The sequence below is a fragment of the Lissotriton helveticus genome, chromosome 1_1 (assembly GCF_964261635.1).
Source record: "Lissotriton helveticus chromosome 1_1, aLisHel1.1, whole genome shotgun sequence".
Lineage (NCBI taxonomy): Eukaryota > Metazoa > Chordata > Amphibia > Caudata > Salamandridae > Lissotriton > Lissotriton helveticus.
In genome coordinates, this window is record NC_136057.1 from 258,852,278 (window position 1) to 258,880,273 (window position 27,996).

The following is a 27,996-nucleotide window of genomic DNA, read 5'->3' on the forward strand; positions in this document are numbered from 1 at the left end:
GTAGCAATGTTGGAACTTTGAAACAATGATACATTATGTACAATGTTATGTTATACAAATTTGTAGAGTGCAACATCACCCGGGATGATATCCTGACATTGAGCAGGTTTGAATGTAGCCAAGCCAAGAGCCTATTGGTACTAGTGACAAAATCCAGGTCTTCAGCTTCTTGCAGAATTCAAGAAGGGAGGAGCAGGCTCTTATGTGCAGCAGCAGATCATTCCTTATTTAAAAGCAATGTAAGAGGACGATCAATTGTGACATCTGTTTTTCCGTATGTGTGGGATGTGTGCAAGTTAGAGTCTGGGCAATCCTAAGGTTCTTCGTGTGAGTGGTGGAGGTGAGTGTCGGTACTAGTTCAGCTAGCAGAGTCGCACATTGGAGTGTTGTTCCTATAAACAATCATGATTTCAGTCTTGATAGTATTCAGCTTCAGACAGTTGGTCCCCATCCAGTGGGTGATTTCAGTCTGGGTACTGGCATCTTGTGACAGGATGAGTTGAGTGTCATTGGCATAGGAGAGGACATTGATGTTGTGAGAGAATATGACGCTGGCTGGAGGGTTCATGTGTGTGTTGAAGGAACTCAGTGAGTTTCTTTGTGGAACTCCGCAGATGAGGTTACAAGCAGCCCAGGTTTACTATACTTGGCCTACTGACAGGGTCCTTTCAATCAGGAAGGAGCATATCCATCTGAGTGCATGTCCTTGGATTCCAATGCCATATATGCATTGGGTAAGAATGGGGCTCGGAGACTATGTCAAATGCTGTGGAGAATTCCAGGAGGATGAGCGCTGCCGTTTCAGCTCCATCCAGAGTCATACGGATAACGTTCATGGTGGCGATGATGGGGATTTCCGTGCTGTGGGTGGGTCTGAAACCAGATTGGGTGGTGTTGAGGAGTTGTTGGTTGTTGAGGTATTTAGTAAGGCATCAATTGTTGATTTTCTTTAAGTCCTTGGCCATTGAAAGACGGACTCTGACTCCTTTATTTTCTCTTTTCTACTTTTATCAAATCAATTTGCCTTCTCATTGCTTTTGGAAGTTGTATGTATGTTTTATTGCACATTAGTAAATTGGTGAATGCAAGCATGAGTCAGTAAATGGATGCATGAATGTACAGGTGCACGGAAGAGTGACAGGGTGCATGCAATCTTATACAGTGGTGCCCAGCATTTCAAGCTGGAGGGGGACATACATGCACCCCTCTACATGCATGCTCACACCCTCATGAATTCACAAGCGTGCACACATACACCCATAATTCACAAGCACACATGCACACAGCACACATTCACAAATGCCCATACATTCATACATACACACATGCATGCACACATCAAACATTAAAATGTAAATAACTTACTAGTTGCAGCAGAAATCTTGGCTACTGCATTCCTGCAGAATTGCTACTGTCGTCGCTCCTCATTGACTGACCTTAGGCAGCCGATGAGAGGAGTCCGCAGTCCCTACCTCGTCCAAGAGTGGGATAGGCTTTAGGTAATTTAGCACGGCGTCTGGGGGCCTTTAAAATGGTTAGTAAATTCATGGTGAATATTGTGCTGTGCAAGAACCCTTTTAAAACCTTAGTAAGTAAGAGGCTTTGTATTTATTAGAGCATGCATGGAACTCTTACCTCTGCCTCCGGCCAAGACACTATGTCATTGATTCGCTTGTAACAAGCGCCCTTATACTCCACCCATCCGGGATCACAGAAGCCTCGAGCACAGAGGCAGGTTTCCATGGTATTTATTTCTGAAATTGATGTCCACATAGACGAGTTCTGACAGTTACCTAGTAATATTCAAAAGACAAAGCAGAGATGGAGGGTATTATGTTATAGAACAACGCTCTTCAACAATGAATATTTTCATTCAATGATAGGGAATATATAAAATACCCACCCAAACCTCTTCCTTACATCCAAATAAATGTTTTAGCATATCCATTTAAACACACACAATAAGCACTCATCCACACTTCCTAATATAAACAAGTCACATTTAATTAAGTCTCTTAAAAATCAAAGCATCATTTTTCTATCTCCAAAGTCTTCCTCCGAGCATTAAAAACAAGCATTGGTAAATGCATTAGGTTTCGACCTATGTGATTAATAATAATTTGTTTTTTATTGTAGCTTGGTGAGCAGTTGTGCAATATATGTTACTGAAATTCCATTAACGTGTTATGACTGGGGCAGCTGCACCTGGAGCTTACTTTGGTGCAGGGCGCCTTGTTTAAAAATAACTATTGGTTAAAAAGCATAGAACTTCCTTGTGCATCCAGCAGTTTTCAGGCAATAATAAAAAGATCATGACACCTCTGGAAATTAATATTTCTACAGGTGAGAGATCAGAATGTTATCTAGTGGCAGTTTTGACTCTTCCTAAAGTAGCACAAAGGGTTACTGTCCCTGCTACAAAGAACGTGTACCAAGCAGATCACAGAACTTAGTGTGATTGAACTATGAGTAGCACTGTAAGAAAACTAAATGTAAGTTAGAGAGGGGCTACGGAGAAATGAGGTGCGCTGTTGAAGAGTGGTAGTGAGGGACGGGGGTTGGCTGGTGAACCAGGTTTAAGTCCCAGCACCAGTTCAACATCTTGCAATCCTGGGCAAATCAATTAATCTGTAACTAACAACAATAAATGTGTACTTGTGTGCTTGTGTAGCATAACTGGTGCTCATGTAGAGCGCTCTAATACCTTTGCAAAAAAACATACTGTCTCGATTCCACCCAAACGCAATTGTTGCTGTGTTATAATGGACACACACTTGGCACTCCAAACTGTATATTGTTTAATGTCAAATGCAAAGAAAATACAAGTTTGCTCATTCAAAACAAGAAGTGCCAGAATCATTTTGAAACTACCAAAACTCTGAATAGTTTCAGAACAATAAGAGCCATTGTTGAAATAAATAAATGGGGTGTGTTTTAAAGTGAGGCATGAGAGTTGCAAAGATTTATGGTCACCCTTAGAAGAGAATTGTTAAACAAAGATCAGCATTTCACTGTAGACTGGAGGACAGCCAGGGAAGGTAATTATAGCTTGACTGAACTGTGTGCTGTTGCATTCAGGAGGGTGCATAGGAAGTGAGGGGGATAGCTGTGCAGGACCCGTTTATACATGTAAATTGGAAATTAGCAGCACTTGTAACAAGCATTTGCAATGCAATAGGTCTCACATTTGCGAGAGTTCGAACTATTGGCATTGTAAATGACAATGCCTTTTATTTATGCGTTTTAAAAAACCTGCAAGCGATCCATAAACATGCACTTTGTACTTATAGTCCTTGCTTACAAGCAAGAAGCGAGGCTGGCAGTTAAAGAGGTGCAAGGGGGTGTGCTCAGGCACGGGATGAGGTGCACTGTCACAGATGTTTGGGCAATCTAGTAACAAAAGAGCTGTCGGAACTGCAGATAATGATTGAGATGCACCAGTGGAGCTCTTTGCCAGTTCACTAATGAAAGAGATGAACTAGCAGAGCTGCGTGTATGTGGTATTTTTGGAATAAATGATTGCACTGCTGTCAGGGGTTGAGATGCATCCACAGAGCTGTGTGTGTCCTGAATTAGCCTGTAGCTTTGATTCTAATTTATCTGAACTCAATTATAGCGTTGCACCATGCTGAACCTGTTAGAACATAGATAACTAACAGTGGTATAATATATAAGTATTTCAGTTTACATCACTCACACATGTAGAGTTTGAAGATAGTCTAGTCTCTCACACATGGGCTTGTGGGAAGCCCTGAGGAGTCACCTCTTGCGACAGCAGAGTGGACGGACCAGCTCTAGAAAGTAAACAGGTGTTGTAGGCTGGGATAGGCTGTAGTGAAGTAACTATGAAATGCAATTCCAGACATGGAGGTGTTCGTGTACACTCCCATCATTATTGTGTGGTGAAACAATAACAGCAAGTGGACAGCGTCACCAACCCCGCAGCATCATTAACGAAAGTGGTTCATCATTGTATTAGGTTTACTAAAGAAAATACTTTTCGGTGTCTTTGTTACTAGGTGTGTACTATTCACAACAAACAGCCGCTGAAGTCCTGAGAGAAATGTGTCCCGACTCCTGACAGGAAGGTAGGGTACATTAGTGCCATCTTAAAGTGGAGCTGGCAGATTCCTGGGAGTGGGTGGAGGAGGTCCGGCAGAAGTACGAATGTTGTGGGAGGGAGAAGCAGTAACGATTGAAGACACATTTCTGCCTTATTAAGGGAAAGGCTGCGACCATTCTGAAAGTGAAAGTGCGGTATGGGTCACATGATGTTTTTGCGAAGGGGCAGTTGAAGCGAGGAGAGGCACCCAAACGATCGGTATTACAAAAAAAAAACATTTGTTTGTTAAAGTGCATAAGGTGAGCTGCATTTAAAGAAAGGGGGGTGGCCGGTATTAAAGTAAAAGCGGGCATGGGGTGGTTTTACAAAAAAAAAAATGTGTTTGTTAAAGTGAATGCGGCGTGCTGGGTCTAAAGAAAGGGGCGTGGCTGCCATTAAAGTGATGTGCTTTAAAAAAAACACAGAAAAAAGGCTTTGTTACAGTAAATAAAGCCAGCCTGTATAAAGAAACATGCAGCCACAAGGCGTGCCTCACAGGTTAAAAAAAAGAGGTTGCAGGAGAGAATGCCCTGCCTGCAATGACAGGCAGGCAAAGAAAGTGCCCACAGACGGTTAATAAAACCTGCAGAGTAACAACACAAGTAAAGGGGCCAGTCCTCATGGGAGGTCACAAAAGTAGAAAAGGTGGTACTAAGGATGGACTACTAAGCCTATTCACGAATAAAAAAGCAACCATTTAGAAAAGACAGTAACAGGAGCCAATTGAAAAGAATTGCTGGAAAATGGGCAAAGCTTCAAGTCCATACCTGAATACGGCATGTCTTGAAGAGACAGTGTAAGCGCTGCCTACGCAAGACCTAATAAGGCACAGACCCAAATCAAGCATTATGAATACCCTACTGTCGGGTTCACAAGCAGCTAATCCTTTTGAAACTTTGCAAACACGGACACTGTGATTGAAAATGAGGACTGTAACCTTTCACACCAACAATACATTTTTTGCATTGCTTTTATTTTAATCACCAGTGTTTTTATCTCTCGAATAAGAGAAAAAAACAACAGAAGCATAAAGCAATGATTTGAAGTTCATGCCCAGAACCTGGAGGTACTATATAGGTATGTGTAGCATCCTGCTACTAATAACCACAGACACTCTTCAATATAATGTTGGAGCTTTATTCTCAACAACCTGCTTTCACCATGTCCCTACTCTAACTGTCCTTCCCAAGTCTGTCCCCTCCTCTTCCTGTCCACCCCCTGGCTCCACCCACAACCACTAGACTGCTAACATTACAACATCTCCCCCTTTTGTAACAAAACAAATAAACGCACTGACTTCTTAGTCCATTTCTTCGATAAGTCTTTTGGGTGGACGTGTGACACGATGGGGTCGTGGCGACTTGGCTCTCGGACTCGTATTGTTCCGTGTCTCATCGATTGAACCAGTGGTTTCGCAACCAACTGACCGTGGTTCTTCAGAACCAGAAGTGTCCATTTCACTCAGTAGGGTGCCAGTGGTGTCTTGTGGCAATTTCTTGAAGTGCGAGATATTTCTCGTGATTCGCCGCTGCTCTGATTCTGCAGTCAACATAGTTCCTTTCCTTTTCGTAATCACTAACGGTTCATCCTTGAATGGGCAGTCGGTTTTTCTCTGCTGCTCTTGCCGGACGAGCACATGGTCTCCTTCCTGTAGCGAGAGTGACCTGGCTCTTCTCCGTTGATCTGCATATGACTTCATTTTGTCTTTCCGGCGCGTGTCGGTTTCCCTCATTTCTTGAAGGTCTCGAGTGGATGACAAGGATGGTCTCAAAACCCTTCCCACGTTGGAATACGGTTCCTCATGGGACGTCCCAGCATGAGTGTCGCCGGGCATTGCCCCGTGGTCGCATGAGGAGTTGTCCGGTAAGCACGGAGGACTTCATTGAGTGCCACTTGTAAGTCCTTTCCCCCCGCTGTCGCATGTTGAAAAGTCTTTTTAAGCGTGGCCATGAATCTTTCAATTGTTCCATTGGCCTGTGGCCAGAGGGGTGTGATCTTGCGATGATGGAAGTCCAGATGTTTAGCAAATGCTGCAAAGTCTTGTCCATTAAATGGGGGTCCGTTGTCTGTCTTCACTGTTGAGGGAACACCCCAGGCCGCAAAAACTTCATCAAGTACTTTGAGAGTACTCGCGGCGTTTGTAGATGATACAAAGTACGCAATAGGATATCGAGAATGCTCATCAATGATGGCCAGTACATACTTGCCCGATGACAGGGGTCCATAAAAATCAATAGCAATTTCTTGCCACACCCCCGGCGGTAGAGGGGTCATGTGTAGTGGTGCTGGAGGATCACTTTTGCTTGTGAGTTGACAAAGGTGACAGTCCTTCAAAGTGGTTTCCACCATTTGGTCGAGATATGGAAACCACACTCGCTCTCTTAATGCACGTTTGGTTGACACAATGCCCCGATGTCCTTCATGGGCAAGGGCAACTACTCCTTGTCGTAGTTGAGTGGGAATCACAATGCGCTGGTCTCGTAGCAGTATGCCATCGGTGGTGGCTGACAATTTGCTGCACACGTGTTGGAAAGCTTGCATTTCTTGTTTGATGATAGGATCAGTCTCTTCATCCTTAGAATCATGTCTCCACTTATTGTGCCGAATCCTGCGCAGAACCTTCTGCAGGACAACATCTTTGGCAGTACTCTCTCGGATGGTGTCCATTGGGATAGCGGGAGGTAGAGCTTGGTCAGTCACAAAATGTATGTACTCTTCCGCAATGGAGGACTTAGAGACTGACGATGCAAGTGGGTGCCTGGACATGTAGTCAGCCGGGTTTTCTGACTTCCCCGGCTTGTGGATGATAGTAAATGTGTATTCCTGTAGCCTTAGGCCCCACCTCTCGATTCTAGGGGGCATCTTGGATCGTGGGTTTCCATAAATGGTGACGAGAGCTTGGTGGTCTGTAATTAAAGTAACGTGTTTACCATATATGAAAACATGAAAATGTTCACATGCCCACACTACGGCAAGACTTTCTTTCTCGGGCTGCGAGTATGCCCGCTCCGGGTCAGTCAAACTACGACTCGCATATGCAATGATTCGACGTGGATCTGAGTCGTTGTCATACTGCGCCAGGATGGCTCCACAGTTATCTCAGTCTTTCTTTGTGGGTTAAAATATGACAGGTGATCCGCAGATGCCACTGCCTTCTTGATCTCCTTGAATGATTTCTCGCATTGGGGAGTCCATTCAAATGGTTGGCCTTGTTTGGTCAAAAGGCGGAGGGGATGGCTGATTGTTGCGTAGTTCCTGATATACCGAGCACAATAACTGGCCATCCCAAGAAATGACCTGAGCTCACTGACGTCCTGGGGACTCTTGGTGTTGTTCAGAGTCCCAATTTTGTCAGGATCAGGTTTCATGCCAGCGCCTGAGAAGATATGACCAAAGAATTTCAATGTGTCTTGGTGAAACTCACATTTCTCTCTGTTTAGAGTCAGGTTTGCCTCCAGTAGTGCGTGACAAACATGATTGAGTGCAATATCATGTTTCGTAGATCAGAACCATATACAAGGATGTCATCACTATAGTCGAGCGTGTTGGGAATGTTCTGGATAACTTGTCGAATAGCTTCTTGAAATATATCAGCTGCTGAGGAGACTCCAAAACTGAGTCTCTTATATCTGAACAACCCCAGATGGGTTGCAAACGTGGTGATGTATCTTGACTTGGCCTCTAGTTCTAGTTGGTGGTATCCTTTATTTAAGTCCAACTTGGAAAACACCTTCGCCCCGTTGAGAGCTGAGATCATATCGCTCAAATGTGGTCCCGGATGTCGTTCTCTTTCGATTGCAGTGTTGGGCAGGCGCATGTCCACACAAAGTCTGACTTTGTTGGCTGTGCCCTTTTTGGGGACGATAACTACTGGGGACACCCATGGTGTTGGGCCCTCGGTGCGCTCAATGATGTCAGCGGCTAGCAAGTCCTGGATTTCTTCTTCCACGGCGGTCTGTAGATGGAACGGTACCCGTCGAGGATGTTGAGCAACGGGTCTGACTTGTTCATTGATATGCAACCGCACCTGACAGTCCTTTAACTTGCCTAGCCCTTGAAATAGTCTGGGGAACTGACGGGTCACATCTTGGTTTCCGCTGACCTTGAAGAGAATTTCCACTAGGTGAAGGCGTTCAGCTGTCGGTAGGCTCAGCAGACAGTCCGCTTCTGGGCCTTTGATAACGTGGATGACTGCCGAGATGGTTGTGTCCTCATGTTTAAGAGTCGTCGAGAACTTCCCAAGGCAGGGAAGTGGCTTCTTAGCCATCCATGTGAAGACTCTGACTGGTGCAAAGGACAGAGGGGGACGCGGACTCATTCTTTCATATTCGGTAACTGGAATATAGTTCAGGGATGCACCCGAGTCTAGTACAAACTTTGTATCATGATTTCCAACTTTAATGTCTAGCCGAGGATATGTCTTAAATTGGTCGGGATCTACGGCCAAGTTCAGATATTCAATGGTATATGTTGAGTCTCTGGATGAGGGTCTAGATTCCTTGGGCGGTGACCTCCGCTCCCACCTGGACCGACGTGACTCCCGGCTGGGGTGTGACGACCCAGACGACTGCTCAATTTGTTCTTGGACCGCTCGTGCATGGTGTCTTCGGGTGTTGGATCGGGACACTCTTGAGGTACCTCTTCTCGTTTCGGGCTGAGCTGTCTTGGTGGCTCCACTTCGTCTCTCTTTGTGGTATTCCCCACACATTACTTCAAAATGGTTAGTTCTGCCGTACTTCCGACATCTCTGACCCATGGCAGGGCAACTGTCTACATGGGGGTAGTCATACCCGCAACGAAAGCATTTCCTCACGTTTTCGGGTCTTCTCTCTTTCTTCCATGGTTCCCGCCGCTGGTATCTTGACTGCTCTTGACGAGAGGACGGGCGTGACCTCCATTGTCTGTCTCTCGAACTCCTTCGATGGTCACTTTTGGCATGTACACGTCGCACTTGTTCGCGGCAACCTTTATGCCCTGTTTCGATGTCAGCTGCATACTCTTCCGCTTGATCAAAGACTCGTGTCATTTCTTCTATATCGTCTAGGCTATGTTCCTTCCTTAGTAACCGTCTCCTCAGTTGGTCAGAGTGACATCCGTCAATTATTTGCAACTTTATTGCAGCATCTGTCGAGAAATTATCAAATGCACAGTGCTTGGCTAGTCTACTCAGGCGCATCATGAAGGTGCTCATTGGTTCCTCCTTTCCTTGACGAGCCGAGTGGAATGTATGTCGTTCATAGTCGACTTTCTTTTTGTGAAGAAATCTTTTGTTTAGTGCGTCTCACACTTTGTCATAGGTGTCCGCTTCCGTGGCAGGAAGATCTTTGATTATTTTGACTATCTCCCGCCCCGTCAAGTTGCGCAGGGCAATCAACTTCTTTTTGTCCACGATCACTTCCGATCCTTCGATGTAATCCTCAAATTCTTCTAACCATTCTTGCCATTTAGGACCCATGGTTCCCCCAGTGGTCACTTGGAGAGGTTCGGGTGCTCGCAGGTGTGATCCACCCGGAGCCTTAGGTCTAACATCGGCCGCTGGCTGCTGATTGCCATCATCATTGGACATCTTTGCAGTGCTTGTTTGTGTCTTTGTCACAATCGCTTGGTTTTACTGGTGCTTGTTTACTTTCTGACGTCACTGCTTGTTTCTTTGCCAATGCTTGCTTATTTTCTGTTGCCAATGCTTGTTTCTTGGCCAATGTTTGTTTATTATCTGACACCAATGCTTGTTTCTTTGCCAATGCTTGTTTATTATCTGACGCCAATGCTTGTTTCTTTGCCAATGCTTGTTTATTGTCCGACGCCAATGCTTGTTTCCTTCTGCTGCCAATGCTTGTTTCTTGCTTAATGCCTGACTTCAAAATGGCCGCTCTATGATGATCAAGGGGTCTGTCCTGACAACCGCCTGACTTCAAAATGGCCGCCGTCCCTGCAGTCACACACACAAGGCTCTCTCTCTTTCTGCTCGTTCAGTTCCCACTTGCTCTGGACTCACCAGCAATTGATTTCAGGCCACAGCGCTGGCCAGGATGTCTTTTCTTGGCTACTGCTGGTACCAGGTGAGGTTGGGGTGGGCTCCCGCTTCTCTCTGCCGGTTCCCGCACTTTCTCGCCAATCACCTGCTATACCTCACGCATCGGGCGTGAGGTTTTCCTCCGTCGGGACTGTTCAAACCCCGATCTCAGCGTTCTCAACGGCGCTTGGCAGCTGCCTCTCTCAGACGACGTTCGATGTCCTGGGGTGCTTCCTGCTTGCTTGCGAGCGCCACACAGGGTCGGAGTGGGCTCCCTATTACTGCAACTTCGCCACTCACTCAGGGCGCACGCTTCCAGCGTGAGGTGCGCTTTAACGTGATCGGTTCCTTTTCTTTTCCTCGAGCGGTTCAGCGCTCGGTCATGCGGCCCCTTCTCAGCTTCCTCCTGGTCTCTTGGAGGAGCAGGGTCACCGGCTGCTGGCCTCGCTTCTTGGGCAGCAGCTAGGCTTCGCTTGGCGGCGTTTTCTTCAGCGCTGCCCAGGGACATGTGCTTCACGACGTGCTGTGGGTTGTGGGTTGTCTCATCCCATCCTCGTCGCCAGTTGTAGCATCCTGCTACTAATAACCACAGACACTCTTCAATATAATGTTGGAGCTTTATTCTCAACAACCTGCTTTCACCATGTCCCTACTCTAACTGTCCTTCCCTCGTCTGTCCCCTCCTCTTCCTGTCCACCCCCTGGCTCCACCCACAACCACTAGACTGCTAACATTACAACATCATGCTGACCGAGCTAGTATCACTGATACGCAGGCTAAAGCAGCCCAGGACCACAAGGGTTTCATAGTGTACCGCAAAGGTCATTGGATCATGGTAGTTGGGTACCAAGGGAGACAACGTTTACCAGGCAACACACACAATGCTGTAGTTTGCAACACGTCATTACAACGACCGCGTTGTTACCACGCGTGTTATTACATCGCAAGTTGTTTCAACAACTTGCTCTAGGGGGCCTGCAACACCAGGAATGTCTTGGATTTTAAATCCGCCACCTTCCCTGCTGGTATGGAAACTGGAGTAGGGATAGTAGGTCGTCCTCCTGCAAGAAACATAGGCTACTGACCCGTTTTTTAAGGTTGGTTACGTAAACTTTTTTAAACCTGCTATCAAAGGTCCTAAAGGACGGGCGTCAGGGGGGTTATCAATATGGGTTAAACAGGCCTGGTCCTATTCCGTCTCTGAAATTTCAGTGGACAACCCAGATATACTGGCCATACGGTTGAGTAAAGCAGGGGGGCAGGACATGCTCATTATCAATATGTATTCTAGAGGCCTTCCAGGTGGCCGTCGTCCCAAGCTGATAGGGGCTTTAGATACTCTACTTTCGGGTTGGAACAAAGGGTCTTTTATAATGTTAGCAGGAGACATTAATTGTACCTTTGAGCCATTGTATCTGCCTGAGGATAACTGGGGGTCCGCAGAAGATGCGACCTGGAAAATTCCGGATCTTTCAAATAAAAATCTAGCCAAAGCAACGGAGGCCGCCCTGAATTGGTCCGCTTTTTGCCTCTCTTGGGGTTTAAGGGCGGTAAATGGTCGCACCAAATCGGATCAAGGAGCCAATTTCACCTTTGATAATGGCGTTAGAAAGAGTCGTATCGACTATATTTTCCTAAATATGGAACACTGGTGTCTAATCTTTGATTTGGAAATTGTTACGCGTCCTGAAAGTGACCACAACCCACTGTCCCTAACAATTAAAATGCAGGACTTATTAAGCCCAGCGGAACTTGTTCCAAGGGGCCAGGGGGTCGTAACCGTATCAAATGACCGGAGGAGACTGAAATGGACATCTATATCCAACGATGTATTATTACAGGCTAAATTAGAAAAGGTGGTGATGAACGCACTAAACAACCTGAGGTCCCTTGATGGTGACAGGGGTAATACTCATTTAGATATGACTATGGACATACACGATAAATGCTTCGTAGAGCTCAACAATCTCCTCTCCAAACCTTGTAAGCCAAACGCTGGGATTCAACCTGCTCCTAGAGCCAAGTGGTATAACAGAGAGTGTAGAGAGGCCCATGGCCATTTAATTAAGACAGTCAAATCTAGAGATCTGAGTGAAGTAAAGGCGGCCAGGCAAAGGTACAAAAGAGTCCAATGGGAAGCGAAGAGAGAATGGGAGGATGATTTCTGGGCGGACCTCTTGGCCGCCAGTAAATCAAACAACCAGACCAAATTCTGGGACATTATTAGATGTGGAAAGGATGGTGACTTCCGCATACCATCTAATCATGTACCCCCTGAAGATTGGATAAATCACTACTCCACTCAATTTTGCCAAGATGTGGCTGATCCAACGGATTCATTTAACCTGCAACAAACCATTTTCTCTAGCAATCTGATTATGACCTTTTCCGAAAGGGAAACTGAGATTGCACTAGGGTTAACGAAGCGGGGGAAGGCCCCAGGACTGGATGAAATTCCAGCAGACCTTTTTAAAGCAAATACAGGCCTTTGGGTACCTTATTTAACCCGTATTGCAAATGCCATAGCCAGAGGTGCACGCATCCCACAGACTTGGAAGGGGGCGGAGATTCTCCCAATACATAAAAAGGGTGATAAATCTAACCCAGGGAACTACCGCCCGATCAGCTTAATTGATTGTTTCCAGAAGGTATTTGCTCGCATTCTCTTGGCAAGGGTACATGGGTGGATGGAATCGGAGGGAATACTGTCTCCACTACAGGCGGGATTCAGATATGGCATAAGCACTATTGACCAGGTTTTACGGCTTTGCATGATTTTCTGGAAAGTCGTCTTACTTGGTGGGGGCACAATCTATGCCGCTTTCATAGATTTGAAATCGGCTTTTGATCTAGTGCCGAGGGGAAAACTATGGCAGGTATTGAGGGACCTTGGTATGCCGGGGGACTTGGTCGAAATGATCATCAGACTACACCAAGACAATTTTGCGAGGGTGAGATGGGGGGCCAAGGGGCAAACCACAGACGCATTTCCGGTTTCACGAGGAGTGCGCCAGGGGTGTGTTCTTGCCCCTACCCTTTTCCTACTCTATATAGACCAGGTAGTCAAATTTTTTAAGTTGATCAACACCGATGCACCATCCCTGGCGGGAACGAAATTCCGAATGTTGATTTTCGCCGATGATACCCTCCTCTTGTCCAAGACCAGGGGAGGGTTACAGCAGGCTTTAAATCATTTTGAGGAATTCTGTAATAAAAATGGTCTCCAAATCAATGTGGGGAAAACCAAGTTCATGGTTTTTTCCAGGAAAAAACCTATACGTAGTAGTGTTCAACTAAACGGGGCCAACCTGGAACAAGTCGACAAAATGACGTACTTGGGGGTCACCTTGGATTCTCGCCTGTCTTGGAATCCACAAATAGAGACCCAACAATTAAAACTCGCCCAAATGACTGGCTGCCTTTTGCGCGAGCAAAAGAAAACCATCACAAAAAGGGTAGCCCCTGCCCTTCAAATTTATGATGTCAAAATCAACTCAGCTACACTCTACGGGGCAGAGCTCTGGGGCTACAAGGACCTCACTAGTCTATATAGAATACAGTGTAGGTTCTTACGTAATCTGGTGGGGCTGCCCCAATCAACCCCACTGATCCCACTCTGTCACGACATGGGCTGTCCACCAATAACAGACACGGCCAGATTCAGAGTAGTGTCACTGTGGAGGCGCCTATGGACATCCGAGGATTTGGTGTTTTTCGCAAAGGAGCTAGCCGAGGTGAAAGCTATGGGGGGCTCGGAACGCATCCCTTGGCTTTGCTCAGTGAAAACTAGCCTGTGTGAAATGGGGCTTAGTCATCTATGGGTTTCCCCAGGCATCAGCAACTTTCCATCAAAAAAGGAATTTAAGTGTTTATTTTGGGCCTCAATCCGCCTGTCCCTGGTCCAAGCTTCCAGTTCGGTGAACCTGACGGGTCGCTTTCTAAGTTTTAAACAGGACTCTGCCCGTGAAACATGTGGTGTTGGGTTCAAATCAGGCCTACATACTCTGCTAAACTCTCGAACACCTTAGTATAGAAGTTGGCACGGACACTGGAAAAGGTAAAAGACAAGTTTATTAAGACCCCATGGGGTGGTGATACATTCCAACAGCACCCTTCGGTAATGTAAGAAGTAGCACACCGAACATCGGTGCGCGACCTCTTTTATATGGTTTAATAGCAATAAAAAGATAGGCGGTTACAAGTTACACATTTTAGGTACATATAAGGTCATTTTTGGAACACAGCCAACATGTGGGAGGAGTTTCAACAGCACTGGTCAGTTAGCATGAACATTCCTGAAGAGTGACCAATTGGTGCGTAATGCGCATGTGCGCTTGACCAGTACTAAAAATAGCCTGTTGCCGAGCAGACTAGTGACCATGGGTATCGAGAAAGGACAAAAGGGCACACTGACCACGAGGCAGCATGTTCATAGGAAACGGAAGTCAGAGGGATTCAAAATGGCCCCCGTTCGTTTTGGTCAAGTTAACAGAAAAGACCGTGTAGCTGTGCTAAACGCTAACTCAGGAGCTGCCAAAACACGACAAACATACTGGGACCTTATCACCAGACCAATGGACAAAAAGCTATATCATCAATTTCGGGTGGGGTCCCTACCCCTGAATTCCTTTACCTCATAGTGGGATAAATCCTTTTCCAACCTATGTACATTTTGTCCAGGTTGTAGGGAAACTGAGGGTCATTTTCTGTTTGCTTGTCCCCAATATCGTGTACCCCGTTCAAAATGGTTAAAACCCATCTTTAAACATCTGTCCTGTAGGAAAGCCCCGGAAGCCATATGGGCCCTAAAAACAAACACTTCCAATTTGATTGTGATATGTCTTGCCAAGTTTTTAGGGTGGGCTTGGGCAATAAGAGCTAGAAGGATCGCAACTGTCCCCCGTCTATAACATATTATGTGTAAATTGTTTTCCCAATGTATTAGTTGTTTCTACTTTGCTGATGAATTTTTAATGAATGTCTGGTTTTTCGAACACATAGTTTAATAATGTCTTAACCGAGGGATATCTTGCTCCATTTTAACATATTCTTTTTAATATATAGATACACCTCGTTCTTAATGATTTTGTAAAACTGTGGAGATTTTCTTGAACTGTTTTTGTTGTTGTGTTTAACTTGTCTTTTATGATTTTACTATCGAAATAAAGACATTAAAATCTGAAAATCTGAAATCTGAATTAATGCTAATCCTAAATCCAGCGCGACCCCTTGGGCACGACTTGCGATGTAATGACATGCATAGTAACAACGCGGTTGTTGTAACAACCGCATTGTAAACTACCGCTTTATCAAAGCACCCATTGTAACATGTTATATTCGGTACCAAATGACATGCTAGTCAGCCTCCTATGGCAGGTCTCATGGACAAATGAGGAAACTGAGTAAAGCACTAAAGGGTTTTACAAAGATGGGTATTTTGGCCAGGCTTCATCAACACCATCTCACAGCCAAACTCTGTCATAGGAGAAGGGTATGAGGTGCTAAGCAGATGTTGATGAACAACAGTATCTGACATGGTCGAGGTTTTAACACCTTGACTTTCTTTCAGGATGAAGGATACATCAGGGTGAAGTTATCTCCAGGCTCTCAGTATCAATGTAGTGATCCTGTGCTGACTGGAATTGTCTATGTTTAGCAAGAGCAACAGCAGCTGGGCAGGCAAAACCTTAAGGGGGTCTTGGCTTAGCCCCAGCAAGAAGAAGAGGGCAGCACACCCTCACCACAAGTTGATGGAGTTCAGAATAAAAAGCCTGCACACAGGCCCAAGTCAAGCAAATGTTCAGAGAGCTGATGGGCAGCTCCAGCTATATTCACATAGGTAGGAAGGTGGTAGCATCTAAATGCCCAATCACTGTCAAGTCAAAAATCAAACCAATCAGTCAATGATCACATTGCCCTCTGCAGGGATGGGTCTGGGATAGCATGGATATCTTCTCAGGTGCAGAGACTATAGGAGTCCCCTTATGGGGCTTTCACGGCGGATTGCTATGTATATTCCCTCCAGACTACCTCAAGGAAAGAGCAAGGTCATAGAACTCCAACTAAATCCTTCTGGAAGGCACCTGGAAATCATGCAACTGTCCCAGAGGCTGCTCAAGCCTGGCCCCATTCCTGCAGTGTGTCTCCCTTATTAATGAGGTCATTAGTAGTCACTTGCATACTATTCATTATGAGGGTGAAATACCACATAGTTACCAAATATACAAAATGTGCACTTTTTTCCAATTTACATAACATGAAGCTTAACATTGTTTTTGCAAGCCAGAAGCTGATTCATGCAAGAAAAGTCTTGCTGAGAGATATTTTCAGCTCAAACCAGTCTCCCGCACTGCCTTGAGTAACCTTTGTATTCAAGATATGCCCTCCCATAGAAAAATCATCCATGATGCTGAGCCTAAACCTCTTACACACCTTACCTCATTTATTACATTTTTCCCAAAATTGTGTACATTTCAGTTGGGGGAAATTACACAAATGATCATGGGCCCTACAAGGCACTAAGGGGCATATTAGCAAGAACATAGTTAAAATTATCGTTTCCTGCAGCTAAAACAGTGATAATGGGCTTGCTAATATGCGTTATAGAATTCCAATAGAAGCGCAGGTTAGATGTCCTGCACATGTAACCTGGGCTTCTATTGGAATTCTATAATGCATATTAGCAAGCCCATTATAGCCGTTTTAGCGACAGTTTCCTGTTTCGGATGCACTCCTCCCAGGTAGAAACAGATCTTCACAAATAAAACATAAAACTGCTAAGAATTTGCACAATGACTCAACCAGAGAGTTACAGAGATGACAGGGAATTTTCCTTTCAAAGGTGGATGAATTGTTCACTCGAAAAAGCGAATTAATGAACTTGACAATGTTGTTAGGGATGATGTGCTTGATGATTGCACCATTCACGTCAAACATATTGCCTCACGCTGCAGCGGAGGTCCAGCCAGCTACACTGCACCTGACATGCCACGTTATACAAATATCACATAGATACATAATTTAAGGGGCTTCTTGCCAATCTCCTTCATTTCCTCTGGAACCTTGAGCAGTTGGCTTGAGGCTGTGTCAGTCACTTCTTGAATCAGCCCATAGGAATAGCTTATTCGCACAATTTCTTCATTGGCTGTTTGGGTGTGTCCTTCCGCTGCCATTGGGATACTTGAGGGAGTATTTTACATGTAAAATCAATTGGTAAAGTGCCTGGTAGCACAGGGGGCGCATCAGTTCTGCTGTATTTTCTGTAGCATCTATTTTGTAGATGCCTTTGTCTTTGCTCACTCCTCAGTGCTGCTAGTCTAACAAGCATTGCCAAAATGATTAGGTTTGTATGACTGCGGCCGAATCCAAATGCCACACCAATCTTACAACTATTGGTTTTGCCAATGCTTGTTTTATGTGGTCTTCTAGGACAGAAGTCACGTAAAATTCCCCTCTAATCTGCATCCCACTTCATGTTTTGTGATAATCTGTGATGCTATTTGTAAGCCAAAGGTGGTGTGATATGACATCCTCAGTGTGTTAATTAATAGTTTAAAACCTGACAAATCCTACTCGTTTTTTGTCACAGAATGTTGGAAAGTATGGGCAGGGAAGAACAACCTCAGGAGTCGTGTTCCAAGAAAAACACCCCCATGTTGCTGTAGCTGCACAGTTTTGTCGCCTTGGCATGTACATGTGGCACACCAGGGGCTTCTCTTTGACAAACCGAGCTACAAAAATAAGAATCAGCATTGGCATCTGTACTTATCGTGCCGATAAAAGACTTCCGTCGCAGAAATGTAGATGCCATGATGTGAGCATAAATTTGAGTTAGCAGTCAGTGAAAAAAATAATGGGAAAGGAATCATTCGGTCCTCTATGTTTGACTTATATATTTCAGTAGATAAGGGTTTTGTTTACTGTTTCAGACAAAAGCCCAACGACAGGCAGTTCACAAAGTGTAGATTTTCAAACTAGCTGGGCAACATTACCATGTTATGTCTAATTAGAGCACTCAGCAGAGTATGACCAGTTAACTTTCGTAGAGTCTGGTGGGAATAGCACCTCATATGTATAATAACACTTGAACCATTGTAGCTAGCAAGTAGTCCTTTTTTTCTTTGTTTATTCATTAGTCAAGTCTCTTAACCATACAGCAGTTTATGGAAAGTGTGGTGAGTGCCAAAATTCACTTTTATGTACAAATTGTCACTGTTGCACAACCACGTTTTCAAGTGCAGTTTTGCAACATAGGCCACAGTTTTGCAACATAGGCCAGCCCCGCTGATCACTTCCCTGTGACGTAAAAAAAGAATATCGTATGGTTATCACATTGAGAACAAGGGAGGACATATTCTTGTAATTTAAAATTGAACTCGGATTCTCAGCTGAAAATATGTTTGCGCGGTCATTTATCTTAGAGAAAACACAGCTTGGTGTGAAAACATCAATATGGCAATTCCTGCTCCTACTCAGAGTTCTCATCTTTTGTATAAAGTCTATGCACAGAATAATTGCTAAACAAATGTTCACAGAATATTTACTGTTCAATATCATCTAGACGCGAGCAGGATGGGCTGATCGAAAAGGAGCTGCTTTCTCTTTTTAGACTGGTGTAGGTCACACAACACAAAATGTGAATAGTTGGGCTCTAACGGTAGCCTGGAGGTTTTCAGGCACATGCATCAATGTTGGCTTTTGCGATTTCTTAATTGAAATTTTTAAGGAATCAAAATTAAGGAATCGCAAAAGCCTATGCATGTAGAAATCGCTTAAAAAATAGCGATTTCTAAACATTCCTTAATTGCAAGTCGCAAATTGCGAGTCGCAATTAAGGAATACCTCCCCAACCATTCCTATGGGCCTTTAGGCCCATAGGAATGAATGGGAAGACATTCTCAATTTGTGATACTCAATTAGAGAATCGCAAATTGAGAATGCAATTTCAAGGGTGCGAGGGTGTCAAAAGGACACCCTGTTGCACCCCTGAAATCTGCATATGAGTACATCTTGCACACACACATGCCCCAAGGGCATATGTGTGTGTAAAATGGAACTTTGCAAAATGCACTTTAGTGCATTTTTCCAAGTTTTTGCAAATTACCATGAAGTTCAACTTCATGGTAATTTGTGACCCCTAGTAGCGAAATCGCTACTTCAAAGTGTGTCTTGCATTGCATTTAAGGAATTGTAAAATGCGATTCCTTGAATGCAATCGCAATTTGAGAACTTGCAATTAATTGCGAATTCTCAGATTGCGAGGGCCTTGACCCTTGATGCATCGCAAACGCTAATTTTGCGATCGCAAACTGCTGATTTTTGCAAATCACACCGTTTGCGTTCGCAAAAGGCTTTGATGCATGTGCCTGTAAGTTTCTAAAAATTGGAGAAGACATGTGGGCGAAAATTAGGCCTCAAAGCAGAGGTCTGAGCTGCCTGCAGGGCCCGGTTGATGACCGGTTTAAAACAGACTGCAGGAGAGATTCGAGGCGCCTCCAGGACTCAGGTCTTACTGCATTTGACTAGAATGTGGAAGGAGGGAGGAGATAACAAGCATGCCATGCCTCCAACCAACAAATTCGATCTCCGGGAATAGTTTAGAAAGATAAAGGCATGAGAGCAGTTTGCGCGTGACTGCTCGTTCCCAAGGAAATACTCTATGGGAGTTGACTTGTAAGAAAAATTGGGCATGCACCAACCATTGGCCATTTGCAGGCTAGGATTTTGGAATGACCAAGACATAAGCCAATCCGGTGGAATTGGTCAGACTCCACAAAGTACACACAACAGATCACCTGATAGCGCAAGTGACGTCTAGGCTCGACCTAATAAATATAACAAATCAAAACTTTTTTTAAAGAAAAGGAAGTGTTTTTGCGGAAATGCTCCTTGATTGGGATGGTATCTTTGAGTGAGAGCTGTCTCCCCTTATGTATTCTTCATGGCATTTCATTTTATTTTTTTTAAAACTACCTAAACCAGAGTTCTCACCCACTATGGATCTTTTGACTGGGTGTGAGTGTTTGATTGGTTCAGATGCTCCGTCCATCACCACCCCCTTTTGTACCACCCACTATGGATAGCACACATTCTCTGGATGTTTGCCACATGCCTGGAAAGTACAGGAACACTAAGTTCCAGACTTTCAGATGAAGAAGAACAAAACCAGTACACTCTGCAACGGAATACAAACACCCAGTGCATGCACCTATAAAACAAATACCCACACTGGCAGTGCGTACAGCACTTTTACAGAAACACACGCACGCCACAGAATGTAAAACACATATCATTGTACAAACTTCCCAGCCTCACTCTTTCTCGTCTGCTAGCAAGGAGAATCAGCAGTTTCCTCTACGCTCATAAGCTCGGAGCTTCACTTCCCTTACAAAACAGTTATCTCCGCATGTTTTTAACTGATAGTTTCCTTGTCGCGCTCCACCTTGTCGGTCTCCAATAAAACAGAAGAGCGACGAGACAGACACCATCACCATCTGTCTCCAGACTCATGCCTAATGAAGGGGCCTGTTTTCACAAATACAGCAAATAAAGAAGGGGTAATAAAGGGAGAAAATAGGACGGGGAGTTTGGGGTGAATGGCAGAGCTGTAAAAGGCAGTGCGGAAGGCAGAAGGAAGGTGCAGGAAGAAAGAGAAGGGATGGAAAAAGGAAAGAGAGAGAAACAAGGGATTAAGGTCAGTCGCAGAGAGTGCAGTCTTGCCGAGTAGAGTGTCAGAGTGTAGCGGCACAGAGTACTCTGGTGTAAAAAAGAGTGGTGCATAGTAGATTGATGTAGAGTGCACTGGTTTAGAGTAGAGTGGTGCAAAGTAAAATAGTGAGGTATAGAGAGAAGTGGTGTAGTGTGCAGTGACACAGAGTGCAGTGATGCAGAGTAGACAAGAGTGGCATATAGTGTGAGTGCGTAGAATGCAGTGGCATAGAGTGCACTGACGTAGAGTGAATTGACATAGAATGGTGCAGAGTACAGTGGTGCTGTGGTCAAAACTGCAGTGGTGCATAGTACAGTGGGGTAGAGTCCACTGGCACAGGGTAGAATGGTGTAGAGTAGAGAGGCATAGAGTGAAGTGGTGTAGCATGCAGTGTCAGAGTGCAGTCGTGCACAGTAGAATAAAGTGGCGTAGAGTGTAGTGGAGTAGAGTCCGTTGGCTTAGAATGCAATGGAGTTGTGGAGAGTAGAGTGGTGCAGAGTAGAATGCAGTGGTGCAGAGTAGAGTGAGTAGAGTTTAGTGGCCGTGAGTTTAAGTTTTGCAGCGTAAAGTCTCATAGACTACAGTGGTGGAGAGTAGATTGGCGTAAAGTGCATTGAAGTAGAGTGCATTGACATAGAGTGCAGCAGCGCAGAATTAGTGATGTAGAGAGCAGTGGGGTGGTGTGGAGTAGTGTAGAGTGAAGTGGCATAGAGTGGAATGGTACAGAGTGAACTAGAGTGGTGTAGAGTGCAGTGGCGTAGTGTAGATAGTTTCAGAGTAGAGTGGAACGGCGTAGAGTGCAGCTGCAAAGAGTGCAGTGATGCATAGTAGAGTAGAGTGGGGTAGAGTGAATTGTTGTATGGAGGCATCAAGTAAAGGGGGTAGAGTGGAGTGGTTGAGAGTACAGTGTGGTGACGCAGTATGGAGTGGTTTAGTGTAGAGTAGTGCAGAGTAGAGCGCAGTGACATGAAGTGCTGCAGAGTAGAGTGGAGTATACCTGGCATACTAGAGCACTGCTATTACATACAACACATCTTCAATTGAAACGACCATTACATTTGCACCTATGTGGCAATGGCTACACACCTCGATTAGCCAGCATTATTGTAACATAAATTCTTTCACTTTGAAGTAAGAGATAGAAACGTAAACACCAAGCTCCCTATAAGACAGTGCCTGATATGTGACCGCTGTCTTTGAATGCACAGCAAATGTGCCAAAAAAACAGATGTAAAGGCCTGTTTTCACAAATTCATTACTGGTGGAAGAATACAGTAGATAGGGTTTGGGCAAGGGGAGGGGCGAACCAAAGGTGTACAGCATGAATATAATAAAGCCAGAAAATTGAAGGTAAGCAAATGTGAGTTACAAACCACAAAGCCACACAGCTTTTCTGAATGTCCCAAGATGTCGTTAGCAAACCGCAAAGCTGCACTGTCTGGTAGCCTTCAACCTACAAAGGAGCAGGCCCCTTGCCTATCTTCGATACCCCAGGCCTGTCATTTCCATCTTTAGGATGTAGATGAACAAGTTAGAGGACAAACATGCTGTGGCATTAGATCATTGAAGAGAATGTGTGGGTCGGGTAAGAAAGAAGAAAATGAAATTAATGTCTGATAGTCATAAGAATCAATGGTTAAGGCAAGAGTGTTGTGTTAACTATGCATGCGAAAACCTGAAGTACACCAACTTGAAGACAAAAGTAAGACAAGGATGCCCTACTCAGGAGACAGATGGGAATGGTGATGTGAGTAGGACATGAAACTAGGACAAAAACTCTATCATATAACACCTTGTTTTTATTTACATTACATGAGATGAAGCCTTTGATGTGTAGTAATTATTCACCCTCTCGTAAATGCGAGAAAACGTACAGCTCAGCATGTTTCAAAGCGCACAGGACTCACAGATCTTGTCAGGAAACACTGGCTCTGATGATCAACACTCATCTTAAAATGATATTTTTATGATGTGAAAGTCTGCTGGGGTATAATACACGCAATAAGCTCCAAGTGGATCTGTTTCCTGCCGAACATATACAGTAAGAACTGCAAACAAGGTAGAATACAAATCAAAGTGGGGCAGGCAGGGAGAAATAAGTCATATCGGGCAAGATGTAGGAAAATCGTATTTACGATTCATAAATACCGAATTTTACCGATTCGGTATTTATGAATCGGTAAATATGAAGGAGGGAGATTTAGGAATAATCGGTAATTGATTTACCGATTCTTTAAAATTCGGTATTTACCGATTCGGTAAATACCCAATCGGTATTTCCTATTGATTCCTATGGGCTGTGAAGCCCATAGGAATCAAAGGGAAATACCGATTCGGTAATTACCGAATCGGTAAATACCGATTCCTGCAAGGGTGCAGGGGGTGTCACTTTGACACCCTCTAGCATCCCAAATACAGGCATGTGTGCCATGTGGCACACAGACATGCCCTAAGGTAATGTCTGTCTGTCACATGGCATAGGTGTGCATGCACAAATGTGCATGCACACCTGGATTCGGTATTTTACCACCCAATTGGATTGGGTGGTAAAATACCGAATCTGTAAGGCCTTTGGGACTCAGAAGAGTCCCACCTACATCGGGAAGTTACCGATTTGGTAAAAATACCGAATCGGTTTTTTACCGATTCGGTAAATTTACCAATTCGGTAATTTTATCGAATCGGTAAAATGGGGCCCCTACATGCCAATTCTTAAATACCGGTCGGTAACGGCCGAAATTAGGCTCCTACATCTGGCCCATTGTACCTTGTTTGCATTCTGTGTTTTTTAACTAAATTTTTGTGTTTGTCGAACGAATGCTTTCTCCTTTTAACATTCATTTGCAAGTGGCAATTTCTTTTCTCAGTAGTACAAAGCTATAGAAAAGCAGTCCGAATTTTCTTCTCCCACCTGTCAGTAATTCAGATGCACGGTGCAAAGAGAGCATACGAAAACCTTTACCTTCCGTGTCTCTGGGGCATTGCCACTGGGCAATCAAGCCATCTGCCTCATCTGTTTATGAGCTACTCATTGCGTACACTAGTAACTCAGCTGAAGTCATTAGCATCCACGGACCTGTGGCATGGTATTATCTCCTCAGAGTTTTTAGATGGAATAAGTGCACGTCTGACTGGCTTTCATTGCAAGCACTGCCCTGTGAGTGTGTCCCTCTCAATTAAGCCTGTCCTGGGCCTCTTGTCACTCATACCAGTGCTAGAGGCAGACAGGACTTATACTCGCAATTTCTGCTCTATACGGAATTGCGGGGCCCAGGCATGTGGCAACTCTTGCAGCAGGTCTGTGAGCCCCAGATCATATGTTACGCGTGAGATCAAGCAATCAATCAGGGGTTTGTAAAGCAGGAATACTCGCACATGAGGGTCTCAAGGTGCTGAGGTGGGGGCTGCTGATCCATTTGGGCGTGGGGGTTCAGTCACGGAGCCAGGTCTTAAGGTCCTTCCTGAACTGGGTCAATGACGCGGATTGCCTGAGGTGGCGGGGCAGGGTGTTCCAGGTCGTAGCGGCAAGGCAGGAGAAGGATCTTCTTCCGGTTCTGGTCTTGTGGGTCCGTGGGATGGAGGCCAGGGTGAGTTGAGCGGAGCGGAGTTGTCTGGCGGGAGGGTGTTCAGGTATTCTGGTCCTGCATCATGGAGGGCATTGTAGGCATGAGTGAGGAGCTTGAAGGTGATTCTCCTGTTGATAGGGAGCCAGTGGAGATGGCTTAGATGTTGTATCATGTGGCTTCAGCGGGGGTTATCAAGGACCGGTCTGGCTGTGGCGTACTTTTTGTGGCACTTCAAGGGTACACATATGTGCAAAGTAATTTAAGAATCCCACAAGACAGAAAAAAATGAAGACATGGATGGTAACTTAAATGATGTTTGAGGAAATAATAGGGGTTAGTTGCTAACCAGGAGGGGCAAGTGCCAATTCAATGGACCTACTGTGTGATCTTGGTCAAGTCATCAGGTCACCAAAATAAAAAAAGCAGGTGCTGTAAAAACATAAAAAAATAGAACCAAATAAACTAAAAGGGAAACATGTTCACACAGATCGTTTGAGTACTCTGGATACCAGATATAAAGAAGGGGGAAGTGAAACAAAGCTTGCCTAGCAAAATCACCCGGAGTCATGTGTCATATGTCTGTCTGTAACAACTGATGCTCATGTAAAGCGCTCTGATTTCTCAGTTTAGCGTCAAGTTTGCGCTATTTGAAACTCAAAACAAACAAACATGGCAAATGACTGCTGAGAGGGCTACAAGCGAGGCTTGGATCAGGATGCGTTCCAAGCCTCGTGTGATAATAAATTAAAATAAAAAAAAAACAGCTGGCATGCAGACTTGAAATGCTGCAGCAAGGGAGAGAATAATTACATAAACGCACACGCCCTGAAAATTAATTAAATATAAATTGTAGAAAGGAAAATCAGCATATAGGAAGGGCAATGATGGCTTGATGGCAAAGAAAATAGGGACATATTATCAAGGGGGTTTATCTCTGCTTTTTTGGCTTTAAAAGCCAAGAAAGCGGAGATAAAATTATCTCCCTATTACCTAGCTGTGGATGTAGCGACCATCTTGGGCCCCACTTTGCATGTCAGTGATATTTATCACTAATGACATGCAAAGTGGGTGTTCCAAGATGTTAGCTAACATCGCTATCTCCTACTACCAACTTTTGGAGATATTCGCACTAAGCGCGAATATCTCCAAAAGCTAACACCTGCCCTGAGCAGTTCTTAGCCATGTTATCCAATGGGAGGTGGATAACATTGCTAAGAGCATTAGCTCGGTAATGCATGAATATCGCTGACTTTTCAGCGATATTCATGCATTGTGAATATCGCTGACTTTTCAGCGATATTCATGCATTGCGGCCGTTTTTTATCGCATTTGCGATAAACCTTGGTAATACCAAGGTTTATCTGCGATAAAAATCGCCGCAGCTCAGCGGTAAATTATTGTCTCTAACCAAGCAATAGCGATAATTATCGCTATTGCTTGGTAATATGCCCCCAAGTTCCAGAAAACAAGGATGGAAAGAGTACTTCGACGACGGGAAAATGATAAGAGAAACACCAGAGGAACAAACATTGGTAAGTGCAGGAAACAGCATGCAACAGCCAAAAGAAATGGAGAAAACGTAAGTAGCAAGCATAATAAACTCATTGGAAAAATGTTCCAAAGTGGGGGGCGAGCAGTTTTTATTTTCTAATAATTCCTTTCAGAATGATCGTCATGGAGCTGATTTATACTGTAGACAAAAAAAATCTACAGAGCAGGTGAGTCTGAAGGAGCTCAAGAGGGATACGGGGTAGCAAGGTGTTCAGGACAGGACAATTAATGGCTGGTATCAGGAATGGTCTGATTTAGGGGTGGGCGAAGTTGGAAACTTTTGGCAAATTTATTTTTTAACTATTGGAGATTTGGAGGGTAAGGACGTCCCTGTAGTTTTAAAAATTGAGGGATTGGGTGGCTCCTCCACTTGATTTGAGGAGTGTCACCCTCCAGCTGGAAAATAAAACAGTAATAAAGTTTTATTTTTAGGCAACCCTTCCTGAACTGTCAGGAAGGGGTGTGACCAACGCTGCAGAGTGGCAGCAGCAGAGAAGTGTGCGCTTTAAAATGCGTGCCAGACATGCGCATTTTAAAGTTCTCTAACCCAGCTTTCTTAGATAGTTGGGTTAAAGAAATCACATACATCTAGTGATCTTAGGAGCCCTGAAAGAAGGAGGAGGACATCGAGCTGGGAAGAATAGAACAAGATAAGCTAATTCATTTATTTGTTTATTTCATGCCCCCCCCACCCTCTGTGCACACTAGCTGCCACTGAGTGACGACCAGCGTCAAATCCACTCTGCTTCAACAGGAAATTGTTCCCAGTGCTTAGAGGGGCTCTAAAATCTCTTCACTTCCTGGTCAGACCCTGGAAAGGAACAAGACAGCAGTACGTACTATCAAAATCTGTCATGGTTGACAAAATGTGATTATCTGGCCTTGATGCCTACCTTCTCAGTTCATGTCTGAGACTGGTAGGTAGACTCAGGCAGTACTTAATTTGAGTGGGTGGTTGCTGGTGCATGATACCTGCACTTATTTTTGGGGACCAGCCCTTATTTTCCCACTTCACACTGTTACCTGAGAGGGAAAACCCCACAAAACGAAAAAGCAGAGTTAGAGGAAGATGGAAAAAAATATCACAAAGGGAGACAGCTGGAACCTGCAATGGTGGAATGAAGGGGCAGGGAGTGTCTGGTAGTGCATTAAAAAGGGATGAGGTGGATTGAAGACCACAGAGCCTTGGTACTCTCCCTAGGTTAGGGAGGATCCCAAAATCATCACATCTCCCACTGCTTGCTAATTTTTCAGTTTCACCATTGTGAAAGTACTATATGCACTTTAGCATATAAAGATAGAAGTACTTATTTTATCATATTTAGTCATGTACAGGAAGCTTTCTGCAATTATTTTTCAATTTTTGCACAGTACAGACAAGTACACAGTATCATCAGCTACTAAGTAGACTAGATGTAGTGCTGCTAGTTCTTAATACCTAAATGTCAGTGCACTCTGTATTATTGAATACTTCAGGTACAAGTGCAATATACTCTTATTACAGATAAAACAAGCAGATGTTTACACGAGCCCCATCATGAGCTTACACCTGTCACACTTACCCCTCAGGTCCCACTGATCAGTTGCATAAAGGGAAAATATAGGGCCCTCTACAGAACGTGATCTGTGGCCCCTCTGGTTTCCATACCTCCCAGATATCCATAGGTTTTAGACTGAAAGGGCCCCCTCTGAATTACCGGGGTCCCAATGCACTGCAGGGGCCTACAATATGCTCCATCATTTAATCCCCCACCCCACACCGACAATGACACAGTGGAAACACGCCTTCTGGGGCACTAGCAACATCAGACTCCTTAGATCAATAGAAGAGAGACTCAACCCAAGGGGGACAAAATGGGATGCACTCGCTTTCATCAGCGCCTCACAGTCTGATATTCAGTTAACCGATATTAACTGCATAAATACTGTTGTACCTGAACGACCCGAATATTTAATTTAACAAATCACTTGATAGAAAATAAACTACATTTTAAAAGGTGTAACAAACCTCCCACAGCCAACAAAAGAAGTAGTAGGAGAAATTCCATCATGGTTT

The 27,996-nt window shown here is 44.5% G+C and overlaps 1 protein-coding gene across 1 annotated transcript in view; it reads right to left on the minus strand.

The window, feature by feature from the left end:
- The window catches only part of LOC144769175 (snaclec bitiscetin subunit alpha-like), a 265,480-nt gene that overhangs the window by 177,050 nt on the left and 60,434 nt on the right, over nt 1-27,996 (minus strand). Inside the window, exons 2-3 of the mRNA XM_078653194.1 lie at nt 27,949-27,996; nt 1,636-1,793 (exon numbers count right to left, since the gene is read on the minus strand). Of these exons, the coding sequence (XP_078509320.1) occupies nt 1,636-1,793; nt 27,949-27,991 (201 nt within the window). The 5' untranslated portion in view covers nt 27,992-27,996. The remainder of the gene's footprint in view (nt 1-1,635; nt 1,794-27,948) is intronic.